This window comes from Diabrotica virgifera, chromosome 8 (assembly GCF_917563875.1).
Source record: "Diabrotica virgifera virgifera chromosome 8, PGI_DIABVI_V3a".
Classification (NCBI taxonomy): domain Eukaryota; kingdom Metazoa; phylum Arthropoda; class Insecta; order Coleoptera; family Chrysomelidae; genus Diabrotica; species Diabrotica virgifera.
In genome coordinates, this window is record NC_065450.1 from 137,722,388 (window position 1) to 137,747,735 (window position 25,348).

At 33.1% G+C, this 25,348-nt stretch overlaps 1 protein-coding gene across 1 annotated transcript in view; it reads left to right on the forward strand.

The window, feature by feature from the left end:
• The window catches only part of LOC126890739 (beta-alanine transporter), a 161,388-nt gene that overhangs the window by 83,417 nt on the left and 52,623 nt on the right, over positions 1-25,348 (forward strand). The window contains exon 4 of the mRNA XM_050659910.1: positions 4,436-4,694. Within this exon, the coding sequence (XP_050515867.1) occupies positions 4,436-4,694 (259 nt within the window). The remainder of the gene's footprint in view (positions 1-4,435; positions 4,695-25,348) is intronic.

Sequence of the window (25,348 nt, forward strand, 5' to 3'; positions counted from 1 at the left end):
ACAATTTTTTGGCTTATAAACAAATACAGTGAGGACGTTTGAGTTAATAAATACGAATAAATTCATTTTTCTGTTATTTATCAAATAAACATTTTTTTCTGTTTTAGGACAACAGTAAAATGTATCTCGAATTAACTAAACTAAATACTTTCTTCTGTTTGTCTCAATTAATTAAAAAAAATTTGGGCACCCTGTATAAATAATTATGTAATAAATAGAGAATTGAATAATGTTTCAAATAAGCTAGCACACGACCCACATTTTCGTTTAAAAAAATCATAGATTACGTCATCACACCCAGATGGATGACGTTAGTAGTATGATAGATATCCCAAAAATTATAATTTAAATATAAAAATCGACCTGTTTAGGGATTTATCTCCAGAGTTGCCCATTCTCGAGAAAATGAATTTATTCCAACTCAAACGTCCTCACTATATTTGTTTATAAGCAAAAAAATTGTTTATATCCTTAAAACAGTGCTGAGGCCGCTTAAATAATCCGATTTTAATTTTGTAAAGTGTATTGGATTGGTAAAGTACCTCTTGATATGTAAAAAAATTAGCAAACTTCTAACAGGTCTACTTTTTGTTCAGAAAGTTTTTAAAAAATTTGAACTTTTCTAAAAAAATTTAGATTGCAAAATTATTATGCAAAATCTATTATGTCGATTTTAATAAAATTTGGTGGACGGATTGAGTATGTTGTAAGAACTTTCTAAGTAAAATACGAAGGTTCTAAGTGCAACCAAAGTGGTTGAAAAACATTGAATAAAAAGAGGCTTATTTTGCCCTCTTATTTTGTATTTATTGCTATTTTGCAGAAAGGATAATCATTTAAGATATTTTATAGCAGTCGTGTCGTATATCATACAAAATTCAATTATCTTTATTTTATTTCCCTATGACTTTGTTCCAAAATGAATCGTTTTTAAGTTACAAGCAATGAAAGTTGAAAAAAATCGATGTTTTTCGAAATTTTTAAATATTTAAATTTTTTTAATAATGTTTCAAACATATTTGAGAAGGAGCGTGAGTCAATTATAATTACTGAAGTTGTCACCTAATTTTATCTGCAAAAGTCGGAATGCCACCTCTCACATCCACCTCAAAACAGATCCGCCCTGATCTATACAGCGATAATTCCATAGTAGAAATCGAAAATTGCAATGTCATTGTTTATTTAATAGGTCAGTTTGGCATTTAATATACTTGCAAATATTTTTCTATAAAAATGTCTCGTTTTGGCACTGAATCTGTAGAGTCAATTAACACGTTGACGGACAGTGCGTCAAATGTATAAGCAAGTTTTTGACACTATATTTATTTTACAAATAATGAAATACCTACGGAAATTCTGAATCTTATTGCAGTCATAAATGAACAATACAAACCTTTCTAGAAAACAAATTGCCAGAACATAGCAGCTGCAATTATTGTTATCTGGTCTCTGACATTAGATGGTAAGAAAGATATTGATTGTGGGAACTTTTCATTTAATGTTCCAAATACATACTTTTAAAAAACTTCGATTCCAATGAATTCTGCCGTATGTATGTTTCAGTTAATCAGTTATCCAGAGAGGTTGAAATTGTACAACGAAAAGTGCATTTCGGAATACGCCGCATAAGACCTTTGATAATCATATCGATAGCGTCTGAAACTGTAAAATTTATTGAGGGGATGGATAAATTTCTTCCTAGTAGGAAAAGACAAGGTCGCTGCTCTGATTTCTGATTGAAAATGGTGTTCAAAATATCTCCAACAAATACATGTACCATTTTTCAAATCACTACTACTCCGAGATCCATCTGAGGGGGTAAATTTCTGATCCATGGAGAGTGGAGAGTGGCTTGTAAGCCTGTTTTTCAGTTTCAAAATTTAATTCGTTTCATTTTTGACGAATTTACCAAATTTTACACCCACGGTGTTACTATGTGCAATGTTTGGCTGATTTTGTGTCCTTACTCCTAGCACTAATCCTTCTCTGTTTTAAATGTAGAAGGGTAGGGGTAGTACAAACAAAATAAGGGCGGTACAATCCAGTACTAACGCAGTACAAACGAAATAGCCTATTTTTGACATTCAGATGGCAAAGAATGCATAGTAGAGGGGTAGCATGTCACTGGCCCCCCAGGCCAATCTAGACGGGTGGGGGCGGTACAAACAAAATAAGGGCGATACAATCCGATACTAACGTAGTACAAACGAACATACCCATCCCGGACCCCCACATCGAAAAAGGGGGGGATGGCATGTCAGCAGCCCCTCCAGGCAGATTTAAATGGGTGGAGGCATTACAAACGAAAGAAGGGTGATACAATCCAGTACTAACGCAGTACAAACGAAATAGCCTATTTTCGACATTTAGAAGGCAAAAAGTGCAGAGTACAGGGTAGCATGTCACTGGCCCCCCCAGGCCAATCTAGACGGGTGGGGGCAGTACAAACAAAATAAGGGCGATACAATCCGATACTAACGCAGTACAAACGAACATACCCATCCCGGACCCCCAGATCGAAAAAGGGGGGGATGGCATGTCACCAGCCCCTCCAGGCAGATTTAAAAGGGTGGGGGCAGTACAAACGAATGAAGGGTGATACAATCCAGTACTAACGCAATACAAACCAATGAGCTTTTTTTTGACCCTCAAATCGAAAAAGGGGGGGATGGCATGTCACCAGCCCCTCCAGGCAGATTTAAAAGGGTGGGGGCAGTACAAACGAATGAAGGGTGATACAATCCAGTACTAACGCAATACAAACGAATGAGCTTTTTTTTGACCCTCAAATCGAAAAAGGGGGGGCTGGTGACATGGACCTTATCCACAGGGTGCCGGGCGGTGCCGTGGTCGAAAAATTGTTTAAACAATTTTATTTAAACAAATTCACAAAAACAATTTTTTCATTTCGAACAAAAATTTAAGATATTTTAATAAAAATTTAGATAAATTGGCTTATTCTGAGCAAAAAAGGTCTCCTATCATTTTTTTCTAAAATTTATTGTTGTCGAGTTATATGCGATTAAAAATTTGAAAAATGCGAAAATGGCCATTTTTAAGGCTTAATAACTCGAGCAAACATTATTATTATGAAATTAAAAAAGTGGCCAAATCACGTTTCGAACCCCTTCTTCAAGGTCCTGAAGAGATCTTTGTCGTTATTTTACTACAAAGCTGTTATTTTTCATTATTAACAATTAGCGCTATAGTCCAGGATGTATCCGTCGCCCCCGTTAGTGAAATTATTCCGATTCCATTTTTTTGCAGAAACTTACTCAAAACGAGGTCCTTATAACATATCCACAGGGTGCCGGGCAGTGCCGTGGTCGAAAAATTGTTTAAACAATTTTTTTTAAACAAATTCACAAAAATATTTTTTATTGCGAACGATATTTTTATTATTCTAAGCAAAAAGGTTTCTTGTGATTTTTCTCTAAAATTGATTGTTGTCAAGTTATATGGCCATTTTCGCATTTTTCAAATTATAAATCGCATATAATTCGACAACAATCAATTTACAAAAAATCACAAGAGACATTTTTTTCTCAGAATGTCCCAAATTACCTAAAAAAATATTGTTCGAAGTGAAAAAATTATTTTTGTGAATTTGTTTAAAAAAATTGTTTAAATAATTTGTCGACTACGTCACCGCCCGGCACCCTGTGAATATATTAAAAGGACCTCGTTTTGAGTAAGTTTCTGCAAAAAAAAATGGAATAATTTCACTAACGGGGGCGACGATAAATCCTGGACTATAGCGCTAATTGTTAATAATTAAAAATAACAGCTTTGTAATACAACAATGACAAAAATCTCTTCAGGACCTTGAAGAAGGGATTTGAAACTTGATTTGGTGACTTTTTGAATTTCATAATAATAATGTTTAATCGAGTTATTAAGCCTTGAAAATAGCCATTTTCGCATTTTTCAAATTTTTAATCGCATATAACTCGACAACAATCAATTTTAGAAAAAAATGACAAGAGACCTTTTTTGCTCAGAATAAGCCAATTTATCTAAAAAAATTTTGTTCGAAATAAAAAAATTATTTTTGTGAATTTGTTTAAAAAAATTGTTTAAACAATTTTTCGAACACGGCACCGCCCGGCACCCTGTGGATATGTTATAAGGACCTCTTTTTGAGTAAGTTTGTGCAAAAAAATCGAATCGGAATAATTTCGCTAGCGGGGGCGACGATACTGTCCGGTCTATTTAGACTAGGTCGTACTAGTTTGGCCTGAAGTGTGTGTATTTATATCAGGATAAACTAGTTTTGCCTAGGACAAACTAATTTGGCCTACGCGCGATAGGACAAACTAGTTTGGCCTAGGCCAAATTAGTTTGTCCTGAAATCGGGTTTGGCCTGTAACATATATACTAATAAGAAACAATAATTTTAGAGATAAATAAAAACATTTTTTTAAATTTGTTTTAGTGGAATCTTATATGCGAGAAAGACTTTCTAGTTACATTAGCTCTTGTTTTATTCGGTACCAGTGGCTTAATTGGAAACTATATTTTTGGATATGTCCAAGATGGTTTTGGAAGGAAACCGGCATACTATATATACTTATTAATAGGATGCATTTTTGGGGTAGCCACTGCTTTTGCTCATAATTACGTCATGTGGGTAATCTTTAGGATTGGAGTCGGATTTACTGTTCCGGCCATTTTAGGTACGCCTTATGTTTTAGGTAAGTCTAGTCATTATTACAAAATTAAAACCTTTAGTACTTACCTTCTTTTTTTGTCCTCTTTCTTAGGTTCTTAGAAATATTCTTATCCGATCTTATAGTGCAGTCATTGAAGGTGGATATGAGCTATTACCTCCGATTTCGTTGAACCTTCATCGATGTAGATGAAAATTGGCGAGTAGTTAGAGGATATCTCAAGGATCAAAGGTGACATGGTGTCAACTTGCGCTTTTACTCTGGGGGTGGATGCCACCCCTTCTCGGGGGTAAAAATTATTTTATTAAAAATAAGCCCATAATTCAATAGAGGGGCAAATTCTAAGTAAAATGTGTTATACAGTTATTAAAGAAAATGCATGTTTTTAACCGATTTTTCATGAGTAACTCAAAAACTATAAGTTTTTACAAAACGTTATTGTTACCAAAATTGAAGCTAATACAAAATGAAATAAACTCCTTACTAGAAAAACCTTTTGGTGTTAACTAGAAGTATAAGGCGAGTACCCAAATCTAAGTATTCAAGCCTAAATAACGGGAAAATTATGCATTTTATAACATAAACCTATAAAAGCTTGTCAAAGTACTTAGAATTGTCTATCAAAGGAGCCCCCGAACAAGTTAATAGCATTAAAATTTATGCTCCAAAATTTTTTCAAAATCTATCTTTTTTCCAACAAATTATATTGTTTTTTTTTTTAATAACTCCGGTAATGTTTAAGATAATAGGTTCACTTAAAAACCATTTGAAAGCTAATTCCAAGGGCTATTAAACCACGCTCAAGTTAATCTTTTAAACCCCTTATTTTTTTTAATAAAAGGTTAAATGGCCCCGGTTACATGGTTCTCGCAGCAAAATTTAAGCTGTAAATGTTTATATCTCGGTTATTTTTGACCCTACAGAAATAGTAAAGCAGCCAAGTATTGGACATACAAAAAACTAAAATTTAGTTATGTATCAGTTTTTACGTATATTGAGTATTTTTGGAGTTATTATCAAAAGAAAATGAAAATTACGATGATTTTAAAAATTCAGATTTTTTAAATTATATGGTTTTTTCAAAAATATGCATACTAGACAAAACTAAACGGTCAAAATGGTTGAAATAATTACTTATGCTAATATAAAGTAATTGTTTTGAGGATTACTATAAATTTTAATTTTTGTGGAAATGGCGTATATTTTATTTTTCAGTTTTTCCTAAACAATTCGAAAGGGTTCTCTTATTTTCATCATAACTTGCTTAATTTTGATGCTATTAACATCTTCTGGAGCTCATTTGATAGGTATTGCAAAGTACTTTGACATGTTTTAAGCAGATATATTTTTTATAAAATGCATAGTTGTCCCGTTATTTAAGCTTGAATACTTAGATTTTAGTATTCGTCGAAAAAAATTTACATTCAATTACTCCCAACTCACTTTTAATTAACATTAGTTTAGTTCTTTAAGTGTGTGAAGGGCCGTAGAGCAGCGGCATGACAACTGGTCTCATAAACCAGAGTGGGCGGGTTCGAGCCCCGGCACAGACAATCCATTTTCATTTCTAAAAATGATACGAGCTGTTCACCGTGCCTCGGAGAGTACGTTAAGCCGTCGGTCCGCCTGGGCTGGTGTGTACATACATCGATACGCCAGGGAAATAAGGCAAAAATATACCATGTTCGGGACACTTGAGCAGCTAGCTTGCAAATGGGTTTTTTGGGTACTATGTACCTAATACAATATAAATACAAAAATGCCCGTCACAGTTTGGACGAGAAATTTAGTTATTAACAAATAAGGGTCAAAAATGGCAGTTTTTTCGTTTTAATTGCTACAGGTAAAAATACATTAATTAAATATCTTATTTATAGTGTTCTTCTTTTAGTAGATGAGCCAAGGTTTAAAATGGCAGTTTTCAAATTTTGTTCCGATCATTTGTTGCTTCGAAAATTGAAAATAACACTAAAATTTCTAAAATAAAAGATTTATTATACCTTTTGCAAAAATGAATTTATGACTTTCATATTGCATGAAAAGTTGAGTCCATATAATGCACAAAAATTTTTAAGACGATTCGTCAATTAGTTTAAATTTTATTCAATTTGTTTATCACAAAGAGCTTTTTTTCTTAATGTTATTGTTCAGAAAATAATAATGATATTGCAATTCTGTGGAAACCACATGAAAGAAGAATAGTCATATTTTCAAAGTACAGTGGAACCCCGTTAACTCGGATTAATCGGGACCGCGGCCGATCCGGGTTATCGAAAATTCGGGTTAGCCGGAGAAATTGGTAAAAATTATTAAAATATGGTATGCTTACAGATAAACTCCGTTATAATTGGCACACAGACACTTGTAAACCACGTACGCGTTCCACACATACAAAGCGTCGTCGAGAGTCTCATTTTTAGCTTTCTTATCTTTGCACCGATTGTCCAAACTGTCTTTTGTTATCATTTTGAAACAAAAACAACATTTTAAGTTTTATTGCCATTACAAACACAAAATCTGAATATATTTACGAACGATTACAGAAAGGAACGAACAATGCGACTTTACTACACACAATACCGTCTCGCAACGAGAACGAACTTATGTTATTTAATAAGAGTGAAGACTAGAACCATTGTTTGAAAAATAATTTTTTAATAGTTTTTTCTAAACAATGCTAAGACAGTTTCAAGTAAATAAAGGATACTACAGATACCTGTTGGTTTCGATAACACATTTTTACTAAGGTATATTATGTATCAAATTACACAAATACGCATTATCTCTCATTGTATAATGTGTTTGACATTGAAAATTGAAACGAATTAACTACATAGGAATTCGCTAAACCGACAAATTTTTACGAAGAAAGTTTATTATGATAATAAAATTAGCCTGAAAAATATAAGATATTATAGTATTCGAACAATATGTTTATAAGGAAAGATAAAAGAAAATATTTTAAGATGTTGAAAAGAAATTGGAAAATCCAGCATAAAGGACATACATTTTTATTGTTGTAATGTTTGTGTGATAAAAATCGGTCCGGGTTAGCCGGACTTCCGGGTTATCGGGGGCCGACTTATCGGGGTTCCACTGTATTTAAAAATATCATTCAAAAGTTATTTTTATCACTCCGAAAATATTTTAATAAAGTTGAGTCATTTTTTTCTTATAAACAATTTGAACAACTTTGTTAATATTGACTGTAGGTTAAAACTACAATTAGTATGGTATAACTAGATCCAAACACAGACATCCAAAGTGAAAGTTATCCTCCAACACCAAATTGTTCTATATGGTCCACATAATGTTCAGAAAAAAGTCACACTATTTTGAGCTTCTGCTTTGGGGGGGAGAGGGGGGAGAAATCGGTAAATTCGTAGTTTTTTAAGTTTTTCGTCAAAATTTCTAAAACTATGCGGTTTAGCATGAACAACCTTCTATACAAAAATGTTCTACATTATATTTGAAACAAAAAAGTTTCCATGCATAATCCTTCTAAAATGAACGGTTCCAAAGTTACCGAGGTAGTATTGTATAATTGGTCCAAAAAAGACCTAACCCAGACATTAAAAGTAAAAGTTTTCCTTCAACACCAAATTGTTCTATATGGTCCAGATATTGTTCAGTAAAAAGTTATACCATTTTGAGCGTCAGGTTTGTGGGGGAGATGGGGGAGAAGTCGGTAAATTAGTAGTTTTTTTATGTTTTTCGTCACAATTTCTAAAACTGAATGCTTTAGCGTAAACAATGTTCTATACAAAAATATTTTACATCAAATTTAAAACAAAAAAGGTCCTATACTAGTGCAGTCACTGAAGGTTTTCACCTCCGATTTCGTTGAACCTCCATCGATTTTCATGAAAATTGGTGAGTAATTAGAGAATACCTCAAGGAACAAAGGTGACATGATGCCAACTTGCGCTTTTACCCTGGGGGTGGATGCCACCCCTTCTCGGGGGTGAAAATTATTTTATTAAAAATAATACCGTAAGTTCATAGAGGGACAAATTATAAGCAAAATTTGTTATATAAAGTTATTAAAATAAATCAACACTTTTTGAGTTATTAAAGACGAAAGATTTTATTTTTTCGTATTAAAATGCATGTTTTAAACCGGTTTTTCACGTATAAATCAAAAACTATAAGCTTTTTCAAAAAAGTTATTATTACTGAATTAAAAGATAATAAAAAATTGAATACATTCCTCGTATAAAGAACGAATGTAATGTTAGTTCAAAGTGAGTTATTGGCAACTGAATGTGTATTTTTTTCGACGAGTACTCAAATCTAAGTATTCAAGCTTAAATAACGGGAAAACGATGCAATGTATAAAATATTTTTGCAAAACATTTGTCAAAGTACTTTGGAATACCAATTAAATGAGCTTAAGAACAAGGTAATAGCGTCAAAATTAAGCAAGTTATAATGAAAATAAAAGAACCGTTTCGAATTTTTTCGGAAAAAGTGAAAAATAAAACAGACGCCATTTCCACAAAAATTAAAATTTATAGTAATCCTTACAAGAACTTCTTTATATTAGCATATGTAATGTTTTCGATAATTTTGACCGGTTTAGAATGCATATTTTTGAAAAAAAGGTATAATTTAAAAAATCATAATTTTTAAAATTATTGTAATTCTCATATTCTTTTGATAATAACTCCAAAAATACTCAATATACGAAAAAAATTATATATAACCAAATTTTAGTTTTTTCTGTGCCAAATATTTTACCTGTTTTACTATTTCTACAGGGTAAAAAATAACCAAGATAGAAACATTTAAATCTTAAATTTTGCTGTGGGAACTATGCAACCGGGGTCATTTAACATTTTATTTTTTTTTTAAGTAAAGGGTTTAGAAGATTAGCTTCAAGGAGCTTAAATAGCACTTGGAATTAACTTTCAAACAGTTTTTAGAATAACCTGATATCGTAAACACGAACGGAGTTATTAAAAAAAAACAATAACATTTTTTGGAAAAATTTTTAAAAGATAAATTTTGAAAAAATTTTGGAGCATGAATTTTAACGCTATCAACATGTTCGGATAGATATTTTTAAGTATTTGACAAATGTTTAATAAGTTTATGTTATAAAATGCATCAATTTCCTGTTATTTCAGCTTGAATACTTAGAGTTTTTTACTCGCCGAAAAAAATATACATTCAATTACCTATAACTCACTTTTAGTTAACACTAAAAGGTATGTGTAGTAAGTAATTTATTTCATTTTTTATTAGCTTCAATTTTGATAATAATAACTTTTTTGTGAAAATGTACACTTTTTGAGTAATTGATGAAAAATTGGTTAAAAACGTGCATTTTTCTCAAGAAAAATTAAAATCATAAGATGTAGATCTTTGAAACACACTCAGTGAACCAAAGATCCAAGGTTATTGGTTTAACGACCACTCGTACGAAATCAAATAGATGAAATAGAGAATGTGGAAAAATCCCCTTACGAACAATTCACACATCCACCATTTCGGGCTGGGAAAAATTTTTCGAATAGAATCAAAGATCCAAACAGCAGTTCTTAGAAATGTGTTTCGCCCTCTTCAACCTCTCTGGGCTCGTCGGTAAAGACAAGAGGTTGAATATCTTTAGACACATTCTAATCAAAAAACAACATTCGAGACCTAGACATAGAAGGTGCGTAAGTCTACGGCAAATCCGACAATGACAGTCTCAAGTTTTAATTCCCTAATTACTTAAAGTAAGTAAAATATATGTTTAAAAACATAAGATGTAGATCTTTGAAACACACTCAGTGAACCAAAGATCCAAGGTTATTGGTTTAACGACCACTCGTACGAAATCAAATAGATGAAATAGAGAATGTGGAAAAATCCCCTTACGAACAATTCACACATCCACCATTTCGGGCTGGGAAAAATTTTTCGAATAGAATCAAAGATCCAAACACCAGTTCTTAGAAATGTGTTTCGCCCTCTTCAACCTCTCTGGGCTCGTCGGTAAAGACAAGAGGTTGAATATCTTTAGACACATTCTAATCAAAAAACAACATTCGAGACCTAGACATAGAAGGTGCGTAAGTCTACGGCAAATCCGACAATGACAGTCTCAAGTTTTAATTCCCTAATTACTTAAAGTAAGTAAAATATATGTTTAAAAACATAAGATGTAGATCTTTGAAACACACTCAGTGAACCAAAGATCCAAGGTTATTGGTTTAACGACCACTCGTACGAAATCAAATAGATGAAATAGAGAATGTGGAAAAATCCCCTTACGAACAATTCACACATCCACCATTTCGGGCTGGGAAAAATTTTTTTCGAATAGAATCAAAGATCCAAACACCAGTTCTTAGAAATGTGTTTCGCCCTCTTCAACCTCTCTGGGCTCGTCGGTAAAGACAAGAGGTTGAATATCTTTAGACACATTCTAATCAAAAAACAACATTCGAGACCTAGACATAGAAGGTGCGTAAGTCTACGGCAAATCCGACAATGACAGTCTCAAGTTTTAATTCCCTAATTACTTAAAGTAAGTAAAATATATGTTTAAAAACATAAGATGTAGATCTTTGAAACACACTCAGTGAACCAAAGATCCAAGGTTATTGGTTTAACGACCACTCGTACGAAATCAAATAGATGAAATAGAGAATGTGGAAAAATCCCCTTACGAACAATTCACACATCCACCATTTCGGGCTGGGAAAAATTTTTTTCGAATAGAATCAAAGATCCAAACACCAGTTCTTAGAAATGTGTTTCGCCCTCTTCAACCTCTCTGGGCTCGTCGGTAAAGACAAGAGGTTGAATATCTTTAGACACATTCTAATCAAAAAACAACATTCGAGACCTAGACATAGAAGGTGCGTAAGTCTACGGCAAATCCGACAATGACAGTCTCAAGTTTTAATTCCCTAATTACTTAAAGTAAGTAAAATATATGTTTAAAAACATAAGATGTAGATCTTTGAAACACACTCAGTGAACCAAAGATCCAAGGTTATTGGTTTAACGACCACTCGTACGAAATCAAATAGATGAAATAGAGAATGTGGAAAAATCCCCTTACGAACAATTCACACATCCACCATTTCGGGCTGGGAAAAATTTTTCGAATAGAATCAAAGATCCAAACACCAGTTCTTAGAAATGTGTTTCGCCCTCTTCAACCTCTCTGGGCTCGTCGGTAAAGACAAGAGGTTGAATATCTTTAGACACATTCTAATCAAAAAACAACATTCGAGACCTAGACATAGAAGGTGCGTAAGTCTACGGCAAATCCGACAATGACAGTCTCAAGTTTTAATTCCCTAATTACTTAAAGTAAGTAAAATATATGTTTAAAAACATAAGATGTAGATCTTTGAAACACACTCAGTGAACCAAAGATCCAAGGTTATTGGTTTAACGACCACTCGTACGAAATCAAATAGATGAAATAGAGAATGTGGAAAAATCCCCTTACGAACAATTCACACATCCACCATTTCGGGCTGGGAAAAATTTTTCGAATAGAATCAAAGATCCAAACACCAGTTCTTAGAAATGTGTTTCGCCCTCTTCAACCTCTCTGGGCTCGTCGGTAAAGACAAGAGGTTGAATATCTTTAGACACATTCTAATCAAAAAACAACATTCGAGACCTAGACATAGAAGGTGCGTAAGTCTACGGCAAATCCGACAATGACAGTCTCAAGTTTTAATTCCCTAATTACTTAAAGTAAGTAAAATATATGTTTAAAAACATAAGATGTAGATCTTTGAAACACACTCAGTGAACCAAAGATCCAAGGTTATTGGTTTAACGACCACTCGTACGAAATCAAATAGATGAAATAGAGAATGTGGAAAAATCCCCTTACGAACAATTCACACATCCACCATTTCGGGCTGGGAAAAATTTTTCGAATAGAATCAAAGATCCAAACACCAGTTCTTAGAAATGTGTTTCGCCCTCTTCAACCTCTCTGGGCTCGTCGGTAAAGACAAGAGGTTGAATATCTTTAGACACATTCTAATCAAAAAACAACATTCGAGACCTAGACATAGAAGGTGCGTAAGTCTACGGCAAATCCGACAATGACAGTCTCAAGTTTTAATTCCCTAATTACTTAAAGTAAGTAAAATATATGTTTAAAAACATAAGATGTAGATCTTTGAAACACACTCAGTGAACCAAAGATCCAAGGTTATTGGTTTAACGACCACTCGTACGAAATCAAATAGATGAAATAGAGAATGTGGAAAAATCCCCTTACGAACAATTCACACATCCACCATTTCGGGCTGGGAAAAATTTTTCGAATAGAATCAAAGATCCAAACACCAGTTCTTAGAAATGTGTTTCGCCCTCTTCAACCTCTCTGGGCTCGTCGGTAAAGACAAGAGGTTGAATATCTTTAGACACATTCTAATCAAAAAACAACATTCGAGACCTAGACATAGAAGGTGCGTAAGTCTACGGCAAATCCGACAATGACAGTCTCAAGTTTTAATTCCCTAATTACTTAAAGTAAGTAAAATATATGTTTAAAAACATAAGATGTAGATCTTTGAAACACACTCAGTGAACCAAAGATCCAAGGTTATTGGTTTAACGACCACTCGTACGAAATCAAATAGATGAAATAGAGAATGTGGAAAAATCCCCTTACGAACAATTCACACATCCACCATTTCGGGCTGGGAAAAATTTTTCGAATAGAATCAAAGATCCAAACACCAGTTCTTAGAAATGTGTTTCGTCCTCTTCAACCTCTCTGGGCTCGTCGGTAAAGACAAGAGGTTGAATATCTTTAGACACATTCTAATCAAAAAACAACATTCGAGACCTAGACATAGAAGGTGCGTAAGTCTACGGCAAATTGTTGATTTTTGTTGCAATTCTAGATGGGTTCAGGGATTAAGAGAATTGTTACTCTGTTTTAACAAGTTTATTAAAATTCCTAATAAACTAAAGTACAAAAATAAGTCCTCCAAAATTCAAACGTGACAAAAACAATTATTATGACAAAACTTCTAAGGATTTGCCGTAGACTTACGCACCTTCTATGTCTAGGTCTCGAATGTTGTTTTTTGATTAGAATGTGTCTAAAGATATTCAACCTCTTGTCTTTACCGACGAGCCCAGAGAGGTTGAAGAGGGCGAAACACATTTCTAAGAACTGGTGTTTGGATCTTTGATTCTATTCGAAAAATTTTTCCCAGCCCGAAATGGTGGATGTGTGAATTGTTCGTAAGGGGATTTTTCCACAAAAATTAAAATCTTTGATCTTTAATAACTCAAAAAGGTTTGATTTATTTTAATACCTTTATATAACAAATTTTGCTTGAAATTTGTCCCTCTATCAATTATGGAGTTACTTTTAATAAAATAATTTTCACCCCCGAGAAGGGGTGGCATCCACTCCCAGAGTAAAAGCGCAAGTTGGCACAATGTCACCTTTGTTCCTTGAGATATCCTCTAACCACTCACCAATTTTCATGCAAATTGATAAAGGTTCAACGAAATCGGAGGTAATAGCTCGTATCCACCTTCAGTGACTCCACTATACATAATTGTTATAAAATTAACGATTCCAGAGTTACGGAGGGTGAAAAGTGGAGGCTTTCGATGTTTTTTATATGTTTTGGTCAATTTATAATATTTTTACTGATTGAAAGAAATTTTCTTAACAGGATTTGCTATTTCAGTGGCCGATGGTATGTTAGTGATAAATCCTTGAAGAAACGTCAACCTCACCAACCAAAATCATCATCAATTGCCCAAAAAATATAAAAAGTATCGAAAACCTCCATATTTCGCCCTTCGTAACTCTGGAACCGTTGATTTTATAACAATTATGGATATAGTATAGTATAGTTGATCCAAAAGATGGCATAACCCAGACATCCAAAGTGAAAGTTATCCTTCAACACCAAATTTTTCTATATGGTCCACACAATGTCCAGAAAAAGTCACACCATTTTGAGCGTCGGGTTTGGGTGGGGGAGAGGGGGGAGAAATCGGTAAATTCGTAGTTTTTTAAGTTTTTCGCCAATATTTCTAGAAGTATGCGGTTTAGCATGAACAACCCTCTATACAAAATTGTTCTAGATTAAATTTGAAATAAAAAAGGCCCTATGCATAATCTTTCTAAAATGAATGGTTCCAAAGTTACGGTGGTAGTATAGTATAACTGGTCCAAAAAAAGGCCTAACCCAAACATCCACAGTAAAAGTTTTCCTCCAACACCAAAATATTCTATATGGTCCACATATTGTTCAGTAAAAAGTTACACCATTTTGAGCGTCTGGTTTGGGAGGGAAATGGGAGAGAAGCCGGTAAATTAGTAGTTTTTTTAAGTTTTTCGTCAATATTTATAAAACTATGCTTTAGCGTAAACAATCTTAAATACCAAAATATTCTACATGAAATTTAAAACAAAAAATTTTGCATACATAATTGTTATAAAGTCAACGGTGCCAGAGTTACAGACGGTGAAAGTCGAGGTTTTCGATACTTTTTATATTTTTTGGGCAATATTTATGATATAACTATACCAAAAACCCAGACATCCAAAGTGAAAGTTATCCTCCAACACCAAATTGTTCTATATGGTCCACATCCTGTTTAGAAAAATGTCACACCATTTTGAGCGTCGGGTTTGGGGGGGGAGAGGGGGAAGAAATCGATAAATATAAAAAGTATCGAAAACCTCCACTTTCACCCTCCGTAACTCTGGAACCGTTGACTTTTATAACAATTATGTAAAGAACCTTTTTTGTTTTAAATTTTATGTAGAACATTTTTCTATAGAACATTTCTTACGCTAAAGCATAGTTTTAGGAATATTGACGAAAAACTTAAAAAAACTACTAATTTACCGACTTCTCCCCCATCTGTCCCCCAAACCGGACGCTCAAAATGGTGTATCTTTTTACTGAACAATATGTGGACCATATAGAACAATTTGGTGTTGAAGGAAAACTTTTACTTTGGATGTCTGGGTTAGGCCTTTTTTGGACCAATTATACTATACTACCTCCGTAACTTTGGAACCGTTCATTTTAGAAGGGTTATGCATAGGGCCTTTTTTATTTCAAATTTAATGTAGAACAATTTTGTTTAGAGGGTTGTTCATGCTAAACCGCTTAGTTTTAGAAATATTGACGAAAAACCTAAAAAACTAGGAATTTGCAGATTTCTCCCCCTCTCCCCCCCCCCCCTCAAACCCGACGCTCAAAATAGTGTGACTTTTTTCTGAACATTATGTGGACCATATAGAACAATTTGGTGTTGGAGGATAACTTTCACTTTGGATGTCTGGGTTTGGGTCTAACTATACCATACTAATAGGACCATTTTTGTTTTAAATTTTATGTAGAACGTTTTTGTATACAACATTGTTTACGCTTAAACATAGTTTTAGAAATATTGACGAAACACGTAAAGAAACTACTAATTTACCGACTTCTCCCCCATCTCCCCCCAAACCGGACGCTTAAAATGGTGTAACTTTTTACTGAACAATATGTGGACCATGTAGAACAATTTGGTGTTGGAGGAAAACTTTTACTTTGGATGTCTGGGTTAGGCCTTTTTTGGACCAATTATACTATACTACCTCCGTAACTTTGGAACCGTTCATTTTAGAAGGGTTATGCATAGGGCCTTTTTTATTTCAAATTTAATGTAGAACAATTTTGTTTAGAAGGTTGTTCATGATAAACCGCTTAGTTTTAGAAATATTGACGAAAAACCTAAAAAACTAGGAATTTGCAGATTTCTCCCCCTCCCCCCCCCCCCTCAAACCCGACGCTCAAAATAGTGTGACTTTTTTCTGAACATTATGTGGACCATATAGAACAATTTGGTGTTGGAGGATAACTTTCACTTTGGATGTCTGGGTTTGGGTTTAACTATACCATACTAATAGGACCATTTTTGTTTTAAATTTTATGTAGAACGTTTTTGTATACAACATTGTTTACGCTTAAACATAGTTTTAGAAATATTGACGAAACACGTAAAGAAACTACTAATTTACCGACTTCCCCCCCATCTCCCCCCAAACCGGACGCTTAAAATGGTGTAACTTTTTACTGAACAATATGTGGACCATGTAGAACAATTTGGTGTTGGAGGAAAACTTTTACTTTGGATGTCTGGGTTAGGCCTTTTTTTGGACCAATTATACTATACTACCTCCGTAACTTTGGAACCGTTCATTTTAGAAGGATTATGTATAGGACCTTTTTATTTCAAATTTAATGTAGAACATTTTTGTGTAGCAGGTTGTTCATGTTAAACCTCATAGTTTTAGAAATATTGACGAAAAACGTAAAAAACTACGAATTTACCGACTTCTCTCCCCTCTACCCCCAAACCCGACACTCAAAAAGGTGTGACTTTTTTCTGAACATTATACGGACCATATAGAACAATTTGGTGTTGGAGGATAACTTTCACTTTGGATGTCTGGGTTATGTCATTTTTTGAATCAATTCTATCATACTAAATGGGATTTGAAAAACTGGCATTTTTACACGAATATTCAAAAATAAAACTTTTCGCCTAGATTAATTACGGTCAAAGTTAGCCACTTTTTTTTACTAAATTGACGGCTACTTTGTTTATAACAATTAAGCAACCGAACTAAAGCCATTTTGAAGTTGAAGGTATAAAGTTTATGTGTAAAAGTTTGAGTAAACTTTGAACCTCAACAAAGTGGTTAATAAAGCTTTAAAAATGAAGTCCTAACGAAATCGATTCGTGGTCGGTGGAGGGGAGTTATTAAAATCGGTGTACTCAAAAAAAGGAAACTGATTTTTCAAACATATGCTGCGATTAATATCGCCGGAGCGTGTTGATGAATTTTGATCATATTTTTTTAAATTTGTAGACTCGTAATCTTGTAGAGTACGTTATGTACACACATCCCCACCTAACATTACAAAATGTTAGGGGGAAGCCCCCTTATCACTCAGGGATATGAAAAATAGATTACGACCGATTCAAATACCTACCGATTATACATATATAATTTCATAAAAATCGGTCAAGCGGTCTCGAAGGAGTATGGCAACTAACACTGTGACAGTAGAATTTTATAGATGTAAATATATAGATGGCTATTAACAAATAGTAGCTGGTGATATAAGAGTGAAAATTAAGGGTTGTATGTATTTTTAATTCTACATCATATAAAATTAAAGTAGACAATTATTTTGTCCAAAACAATTTAAAAAAATGTCAGGGGGGCAACCACCCTTATAACTTATGGGTATGAAAAATAGATTAAAACCTATTTTCAGTCCTATAGGATATACGTGTAGAATTTAATAAAAATCGGCCAAGCGGTTTCGGAGTAGTATGGTAACTAACTCTTTTACAGGAGAATTTTATGTATATAGAAGTAACTGTGAATTAAATATTAAAAGTGGCTAACATTGACCCTAATTAACCTAGGATTTTTTTTAATTCGTGTAAAAATACTAGCTTTTGAAATCCAAAAGTAAATTTACTCTGCAGTCAATATTTACAAAGCTATTCAAATTGTTTATAAGCCAAAAATGACCCTATTTTAGTAAACTGTTTTCGAAGTGATGAGAACGACTTTTTAATGATTTTTTTTCAATACTTTTGAAAATATGACTTTTCTTCTTTCATATGATTCCCACAGAACAGCTATGTCATTATGATTTTCTGAACAATAACATTGCGAAAAAAAAAGCTCTTTGCGATCAACAAATTGAATAAAATTTAAAAGAATTTACGAATCGTCCAAAACTTTTTTGTGCATTATAAGGACTGCTTGACTGAACTTTAAGTGCAATATGAAAGTCTTACGGCCATTTTCGCAAACGTTATAGCAAATTTTTTATTTTCGAAATTTTAGTTTTATTTTGCAATTTCCGAAGCAACAATGATCGGACCAAAATTCAAAAAGTGCCATTTTAAACCTTGGCTCTTCTACTAAAAGAAAAATATTATAAATAAGATATTTAATTACTCTTTTTTTACCTGTAGCGATTTAAACGAAAAATCTGACATTTATGACCCTTATTTGTTAATTACTAAATTTCTCGTCCGAACTGTGACGGGCAATTTTGTATTTATAATGTATCAAGTATATAGTACCCAAAAAACCCATTTGCAACCTGGCTGCTTTAGTGTCACAACAAAAACCTTATGTGTCTATGGACGGTATTATTTTTAATAAAATAATTTTCACCCCCGAGAAGGGATGGTATCCACCTCCAGGGTAAAAGCGCAAGTTAGCATTATGTCAACTTTGTTCCTTGAGTTATCCTCTAACTACTTACCAATTTTCATGAAAATCGATGGAGGTTCAACGAAATCGGAGGTGAAAACCTTCAGTAACTGCACTATTAAGATTGTAGTCATGATTGTGTCATTTACTGCCAGCTGTTTCACTAGTTATTGAAGGGCATTTTGACGGTCTTTTAATACGACCGGAAGACAGAAAAGTCATAAAAGCAAGAAGAAGGAGATCAGGACGATAATTATCCTTTCTTAGACCAAGGCGTGATTTAATATGGTAATTATGCCAAGAAGATATATGAAGGCCTCGTTGCTCATAGTTGGGAGCGTTAGTAGGAGGATGTGGATATACAGTGACGAGCGCACTAATAACCGGCAAAATAACGCAAAAGATGGAAAACATATTAAGTTGTGAGATAAAAAGAGACGAACCTAATGGAGGTGTTAAATTTAGCGATAGTAACTTATAGATTGACATTATATTGATTGTTTCCCACCTTTAGACGTATCGAACGAATTTGAGAAATGTCACTGCCACAGTGACGGTTTTAGTTGACATACTCCTCTGATACGTCTAAAGGTGGCAAACAATCAATATAATAGGTTTGTTCTAGCATCAGTTTCAAACGGTTTGAAACCATCAGGGAATAGTGGACCAGCGCGAGTAGAGGGGATAGCACTGGTGACTGTATTATGTTTTCTCACTGACCAACTGTTTGCTGACGGTTTCTGACTAGTTTGACTGTTTGCTAGAACAAACCTATTATTAATTTATATTAACAACTCTACTAGTTTTATTTCTTTTTATCTCACAATTTAATGTTTTCCATCTTTTGCGCAATTTTGCCGGTTATTAGCACGCTCATTACTGTATAACTATTGGAATAATAACAGAAAAATGACAGTTAACAATTTGACACTTGACACACAGAAACTATGAAATACTAAAGTCTAAGAACTGTAGAATCATAGGGCGCCAATAGGGCTTTTCATTCACAGTAATTTGTTTCGAGCTTCTGTCATATGTCACATAATATTAATATATCTACGTCATACGTTATTGGTATATACAATAATACAAATAAAAGACGTATGGCGTAGATATATTAATATTATGTGACACATGACAGAAGCTCGAAACAAATGACAATCGATGAAAAGCCCTATAAAGCTTGATCATAGATTCCTAGAGGAATCAAATCGTGAAAGAAAGCCAGCAACACTGCTAATATTGACATATTTAATTATGTGCTGTAAAACAATGTATATCTTCAATAAAACGAAATTTTCAAAAACGAATCGCAAACTTAAAAAAATATATTTCTTTAATGCTCAAAAAAGTTTATTACATACCACTTCCAAGAAAACCTATAAATGAATAGATTGTGACCTTTCATAAAGTCGACTTAAATGGTTATTTAAAATTAATTACTGTTAGTCCATGTGGTAAAAAAGTACACTTACCTAGGGACACTTATAACCGAAAATAATGACTACACTGCAGAAATCAAAGTCAGAATCGAGAAAGCACGTTCTAATTTTATGAAAATGAAAAAGGTCCTATGTAGTAAAGATTTAACATTAGCTCTTAAAGTACGCCTAACAAAATGCTACGTATATAGTGTACTATACTATGGACTGGAATCATGGACGTTAAATGTAGAGACAATGAGACGACTTAACGCCTTTGAAATGTGGACGTATAGAAGAATTATGAGGGTTTCCTGGGTAGATAGAGTTACGAACAATGAAGTACTGAGAAGAATAGGTAAAGAGAAGGAAGTTGAACTGACAATTAAAGAAAGAAAACTACAGTACCTCGGACATGTGATGCGGGGCGAGAAGTATGGCATCCTGCGACTCATAATGCAGGGAAAGATAGATGGCAGAAGAAGCATCGGCAGAAGACGAATTTCATGGCTGAAGAACCTGAGAGAATGGTTTGGATGCAGCTCAAAACAACTATTTAGAGCTACTGCCTCAAAAATTAAAATAGCTATGATGATTGCCAACCTCCGTAGCGGAGATGGCACCTGAAGAAGAAGAAGAAGTCCATGTGGTGAGACCGCTCCCGTCTGGAAAAATTTCTGATTCGGTTTCTTTGTGGATTCCTATTCAAAAATGTGAAGGGTGCCGGGCGGAATTTTTGGGCAGAAATTGTAAACAATTTTTTTAAACAAATACAAAAGATAACGTTTTTTTGCTGCGGAACATATTTTTTTAAGTTTTGTGGGTAATTCTAAACAAGAAAGATATCTTGTAAATGTTCTCAAAAATTGATATTATTTTTTGAGTTATAGGCGATTCAAAATCTGGAAAATGCGAAAATACGCATTTTCGAGGCCTAAAAACTCATATTTAGATTAGTATTTTTGAGGTTGCCAGATACTTAAATTGAAGGTTAGACATTCAGCTTCAAGATTCTGAAGAGTAATGCGTCTAACCTTAATTTGTACCGTTGTTTTTTAATTGTTAATATGCGTGTTTATCCGATTTTTTGGCGGTGCGGCGAGCTCTATTTTAAAATCTCCTATTTTCGCCCGAAAAATATTTTTTCTAGTTTCTTTGGAATATTCTAAATAAAATAAGTTTCTTGAAGATTTTCTCAAAAGTTAATAGTTTTAAAGTTATAAGCGATTTAAAATCCAAAAATGCGTTTTTTGGCATTTTTCGGATTTTAAATCGCTTATAACTTTAAAACTATTAATTTTTGGGAAAAATGTCGAGAAAATTATTTTATTTAGAATATTCCAAAGAATCTAGAAAAAATATTTTTCGGAGGAAAATGGGAGATTTTTGAAATAGAGCTCGCCGCACCGGCAAAAAAATCGGATAAACATGCATATTTAACAATTAAAAAACAACGGTATAAATTAAGGTTAGACGCAACCACTCTTCAGAATCTTGAAGCTGAATGTTTAATCTTTAATTTAAGTATCTGACAACCTCAAAAATGCTAATTTAAATATGAGTTTTTAGGCCTCGAAAATGCGTATTTTCACATTTTTCAGATGTTAAATCGCCTATAACTCGAAAACTGTCAATTTTTAAGAAAAATTACAAGATACCTTTCTTGTTTAAAATGAGTCAGAAAACCTAAAAATATATGATCCAGAGCAAAAAAACGTAAACTTTTGTATTTGTTTAAAAAAATTGTTTAAACAATTTCTGCCCAAAAATTCCGCTCGGCACCCTTCAGATTTGTTTGAAGGGGACATTTATGAATAGGAATCCACAAAGAAACCGAATCAGAAATTTTTTCAGACGGGAGCGGTCTCACCACATGGACTATGTGTAAACTTAGTAAAAATTGATAAATTAAAGAGTTTGGGCCCCAGTCCGTTGAAACCAATAAAAAGATTTTTGGTTCAATAGAAATAACATAATTTACTCGTAATATTAAAAATCGCGTAACAGTAATTACAAAAAAGTGTTCATAAAATGAATAACGTTGTTTTTCAATTATTTATTTAATTATACAGGGTGTAACAAAAATACAGGTCATAAATTAAATCACATATTCTGAGAACAACAATAGTTCGAATGAACCTAACTTACCTAAGTACAAATATGCACATAAAAAAAGTTACAGCCCTTTGAATTTACAAAATGGAAATCGATTTTTTCAAATAAATCGGAAACTTTTAGAGATTTTTTCACGAAAATAGACATGTGGCAATCTTATGGCAGGAACATCTTAAAGAAAAATTATAGTGAAATTTGTGCACCCCATAAAAATTTTATGGGGGTTTTGTTCCCTTAAACCCCCCCAAACTTTTGTGTACGTTCCAATTAAATTATTATTGTGGTACCATTAGTTAAATTCAATATTTTTAAAACGTTTTTGGCTCTTATTATTTTTTCGATCAGGCAGTTTTTATCGAGTTGCGGCTTCTTTTTTAATATGTTTGCATAAAAACTTTATGGGGGTTTTGTTCCTTTAAACCCCCCAAATGTTTGTGTACGTTCGAATTAAACTATTACTGCGATACCATTAGTTAAACACCGTGTTTTTAAAACTTTTTTGCCTCTTTGTATTTTTACGATAAGGCACCTTTTATCGAGATGTGGCTTCTTTTTTAGTATGGTTCAAAGTATACCTAAAAATGTAAATCATAAATAAATTTTCATATTATTACTAAGTCTACATAATCGTACTTAACCATATACAAAATTTGTATATGTGGTGGATTTGACAAATATTCAAAAATTGTTCAATTGGTCAATGTGATTAAATTTATGACCTGTAATTTTGTTACACCCTGTATATACTAACGCTGTGAGCTTCGCTGGTGTCGCTCCTAGCGGACTACTAATTCAACTTTCACTGGTAATTTTTAAATATATTATTTAATTGTTATCGCTTAATATTTACAACGCAAAAAAGTGATTAAATTGTAATCGATTTTTTTAAGATTATGCTAATCATTTTGACGTTCTATAGGGCTTTTCATTCACAGTCATTTATTTCGAGCTTCTGTCATGTGTCACATAATATTAATATATCTACGACATACGTTATTGGTATATACAATAATACAAACCAAAGACGTATGACGTAGATATATTAATATTATGTGACACATGACAGAAGCTCGAAACAAATGACAATCGATGAAAAGCCCTATTGACAAAATATGAATTTTTTACTTGGGATACTTTCACAATTATCGTGTAGATGGCGCTAAGATTAATTGATTAATAGATTAATAGAACATTAAAAAAACTTAAATTCAGTATTTAAAACGTAAGTATATTTAAGGTAAAAATATATACCACAGCTTTGACCAACTAATATTTTTTATAATTAATGTTTTTAATTTCAATTTTAAATTAATCACTTTGACATTTATGTCAAATTTCCGGTAAAGGTTTACAGACTTGTCACTACTGGCGCTCGCAAATTTTTAAATATCCCCTCTACGTACGAGCTCACAGCGTATAGCTTTAAAGCAGATAGAGACGGGGTGAATAGACAAACTGAGTGTCCTGATAAAAATGGAGTCAACGAGCTCGACAAAAAACGCATGTAGAGGACCAACCTTAGGTATTCTTACTTGGCAAAAGAGGTAGCAGAAATCTCTTTGGACAGAAACTATGAAGGTCACTTGCCGCAGAAAAGTAGCGGTAGTGAGAAGAAGTTCTGAGTTCTCGCTTCGAAATAAAGCGTGTCGAAAAATCATTGAACAAAAAGATCTTCCTTTATCACTGTTTAAATAGATCAGAAGAATAATTTAGGACCTCCACATGTTGGTTTTTCACTGCAAAAACTTATAAATTGACGTCACACTCCATCTCGACGAAAAGATTAGAAATTCCTCAAATCGTGGCTTAAAAACTCAACTCAATCCCCCTGTCCAATAAAGAATTTTTGGAGTTGTGTCCGGCCCAGCTTGTGAGTTGGTGTAATTTAGTTGAAAAGTGGTCTAGATAATGTCCCCTCACAAATAGATTTGACTTGTTTGCATATTTTTATATTTTCTATAGGGACCAAATTATGGTGGTAGATATCTATAGACATATCTATAGATATCTATAGACCATAATATACATTATATTTTTTGGATATTATTGGAATTGTTGTAAAGCTATTTATTTGTGGCATTTACGTAATTTAATATTCTAATTGGCAAATAAGCCACAATTTAACTTGAAAAATGATTTTATTGACTTTTCGGCTTCCTCCGAAGTGGAAAGTCGAAACGTCAATAAAATATTTTTTTTAAGTTATATTGTGGTTTATTTCCCAAATAGAATAGTCAATTTCTATTTTTGGAGTTCCGAACTCGACACTTAATACATATACAGTTTTATTCGATTTTTCTAAAATGCTCCTAAGAATACTCAAAAAAAAATTCAATTTGAAAAGATTTTGGAAACCTGAATTTTATACAGGTGTACGGTTTCACTTGAGTTTTCCAAAAGTAGAGAAAAGAAATATGTATGTGCTATTTTTAAAAAACACATTAAATATTTTGGGGGTTGTGCACCCTCACTCTAGAGGGTTGATGTAATTTAGTTTAAAACTAGTCTACAAAATGCACCCTCACAAATAATTTTGACGTGTTTTGCATATATTTAGATTTTCTATAGGGTCAAATTACAGAGGGTGGCATCTTTTCAAATTAACACACTGTATTTATACCTGTTTTATCTAAATGACAATATTTGTTTTTTTTTTTTCAAATAGTTAATCAATAACTTAATTATTTCCATTTCATGACAATTTAGTAGATACTCTATACTAATTGTTAAATACACTTGTGTTTATTAACACGCGAGTAGTCACGCCGTTAGATAGAATCTCACATTTTATCCATTTTCGAGATAATGAAAAATTTTGCAATTTTGAAAAAATTTCGTAAGTGCCTCGAGGAAGGGTGTAGTAATGCGTAGGAATTTTTTTTTATTTTTTTTTAATTTTT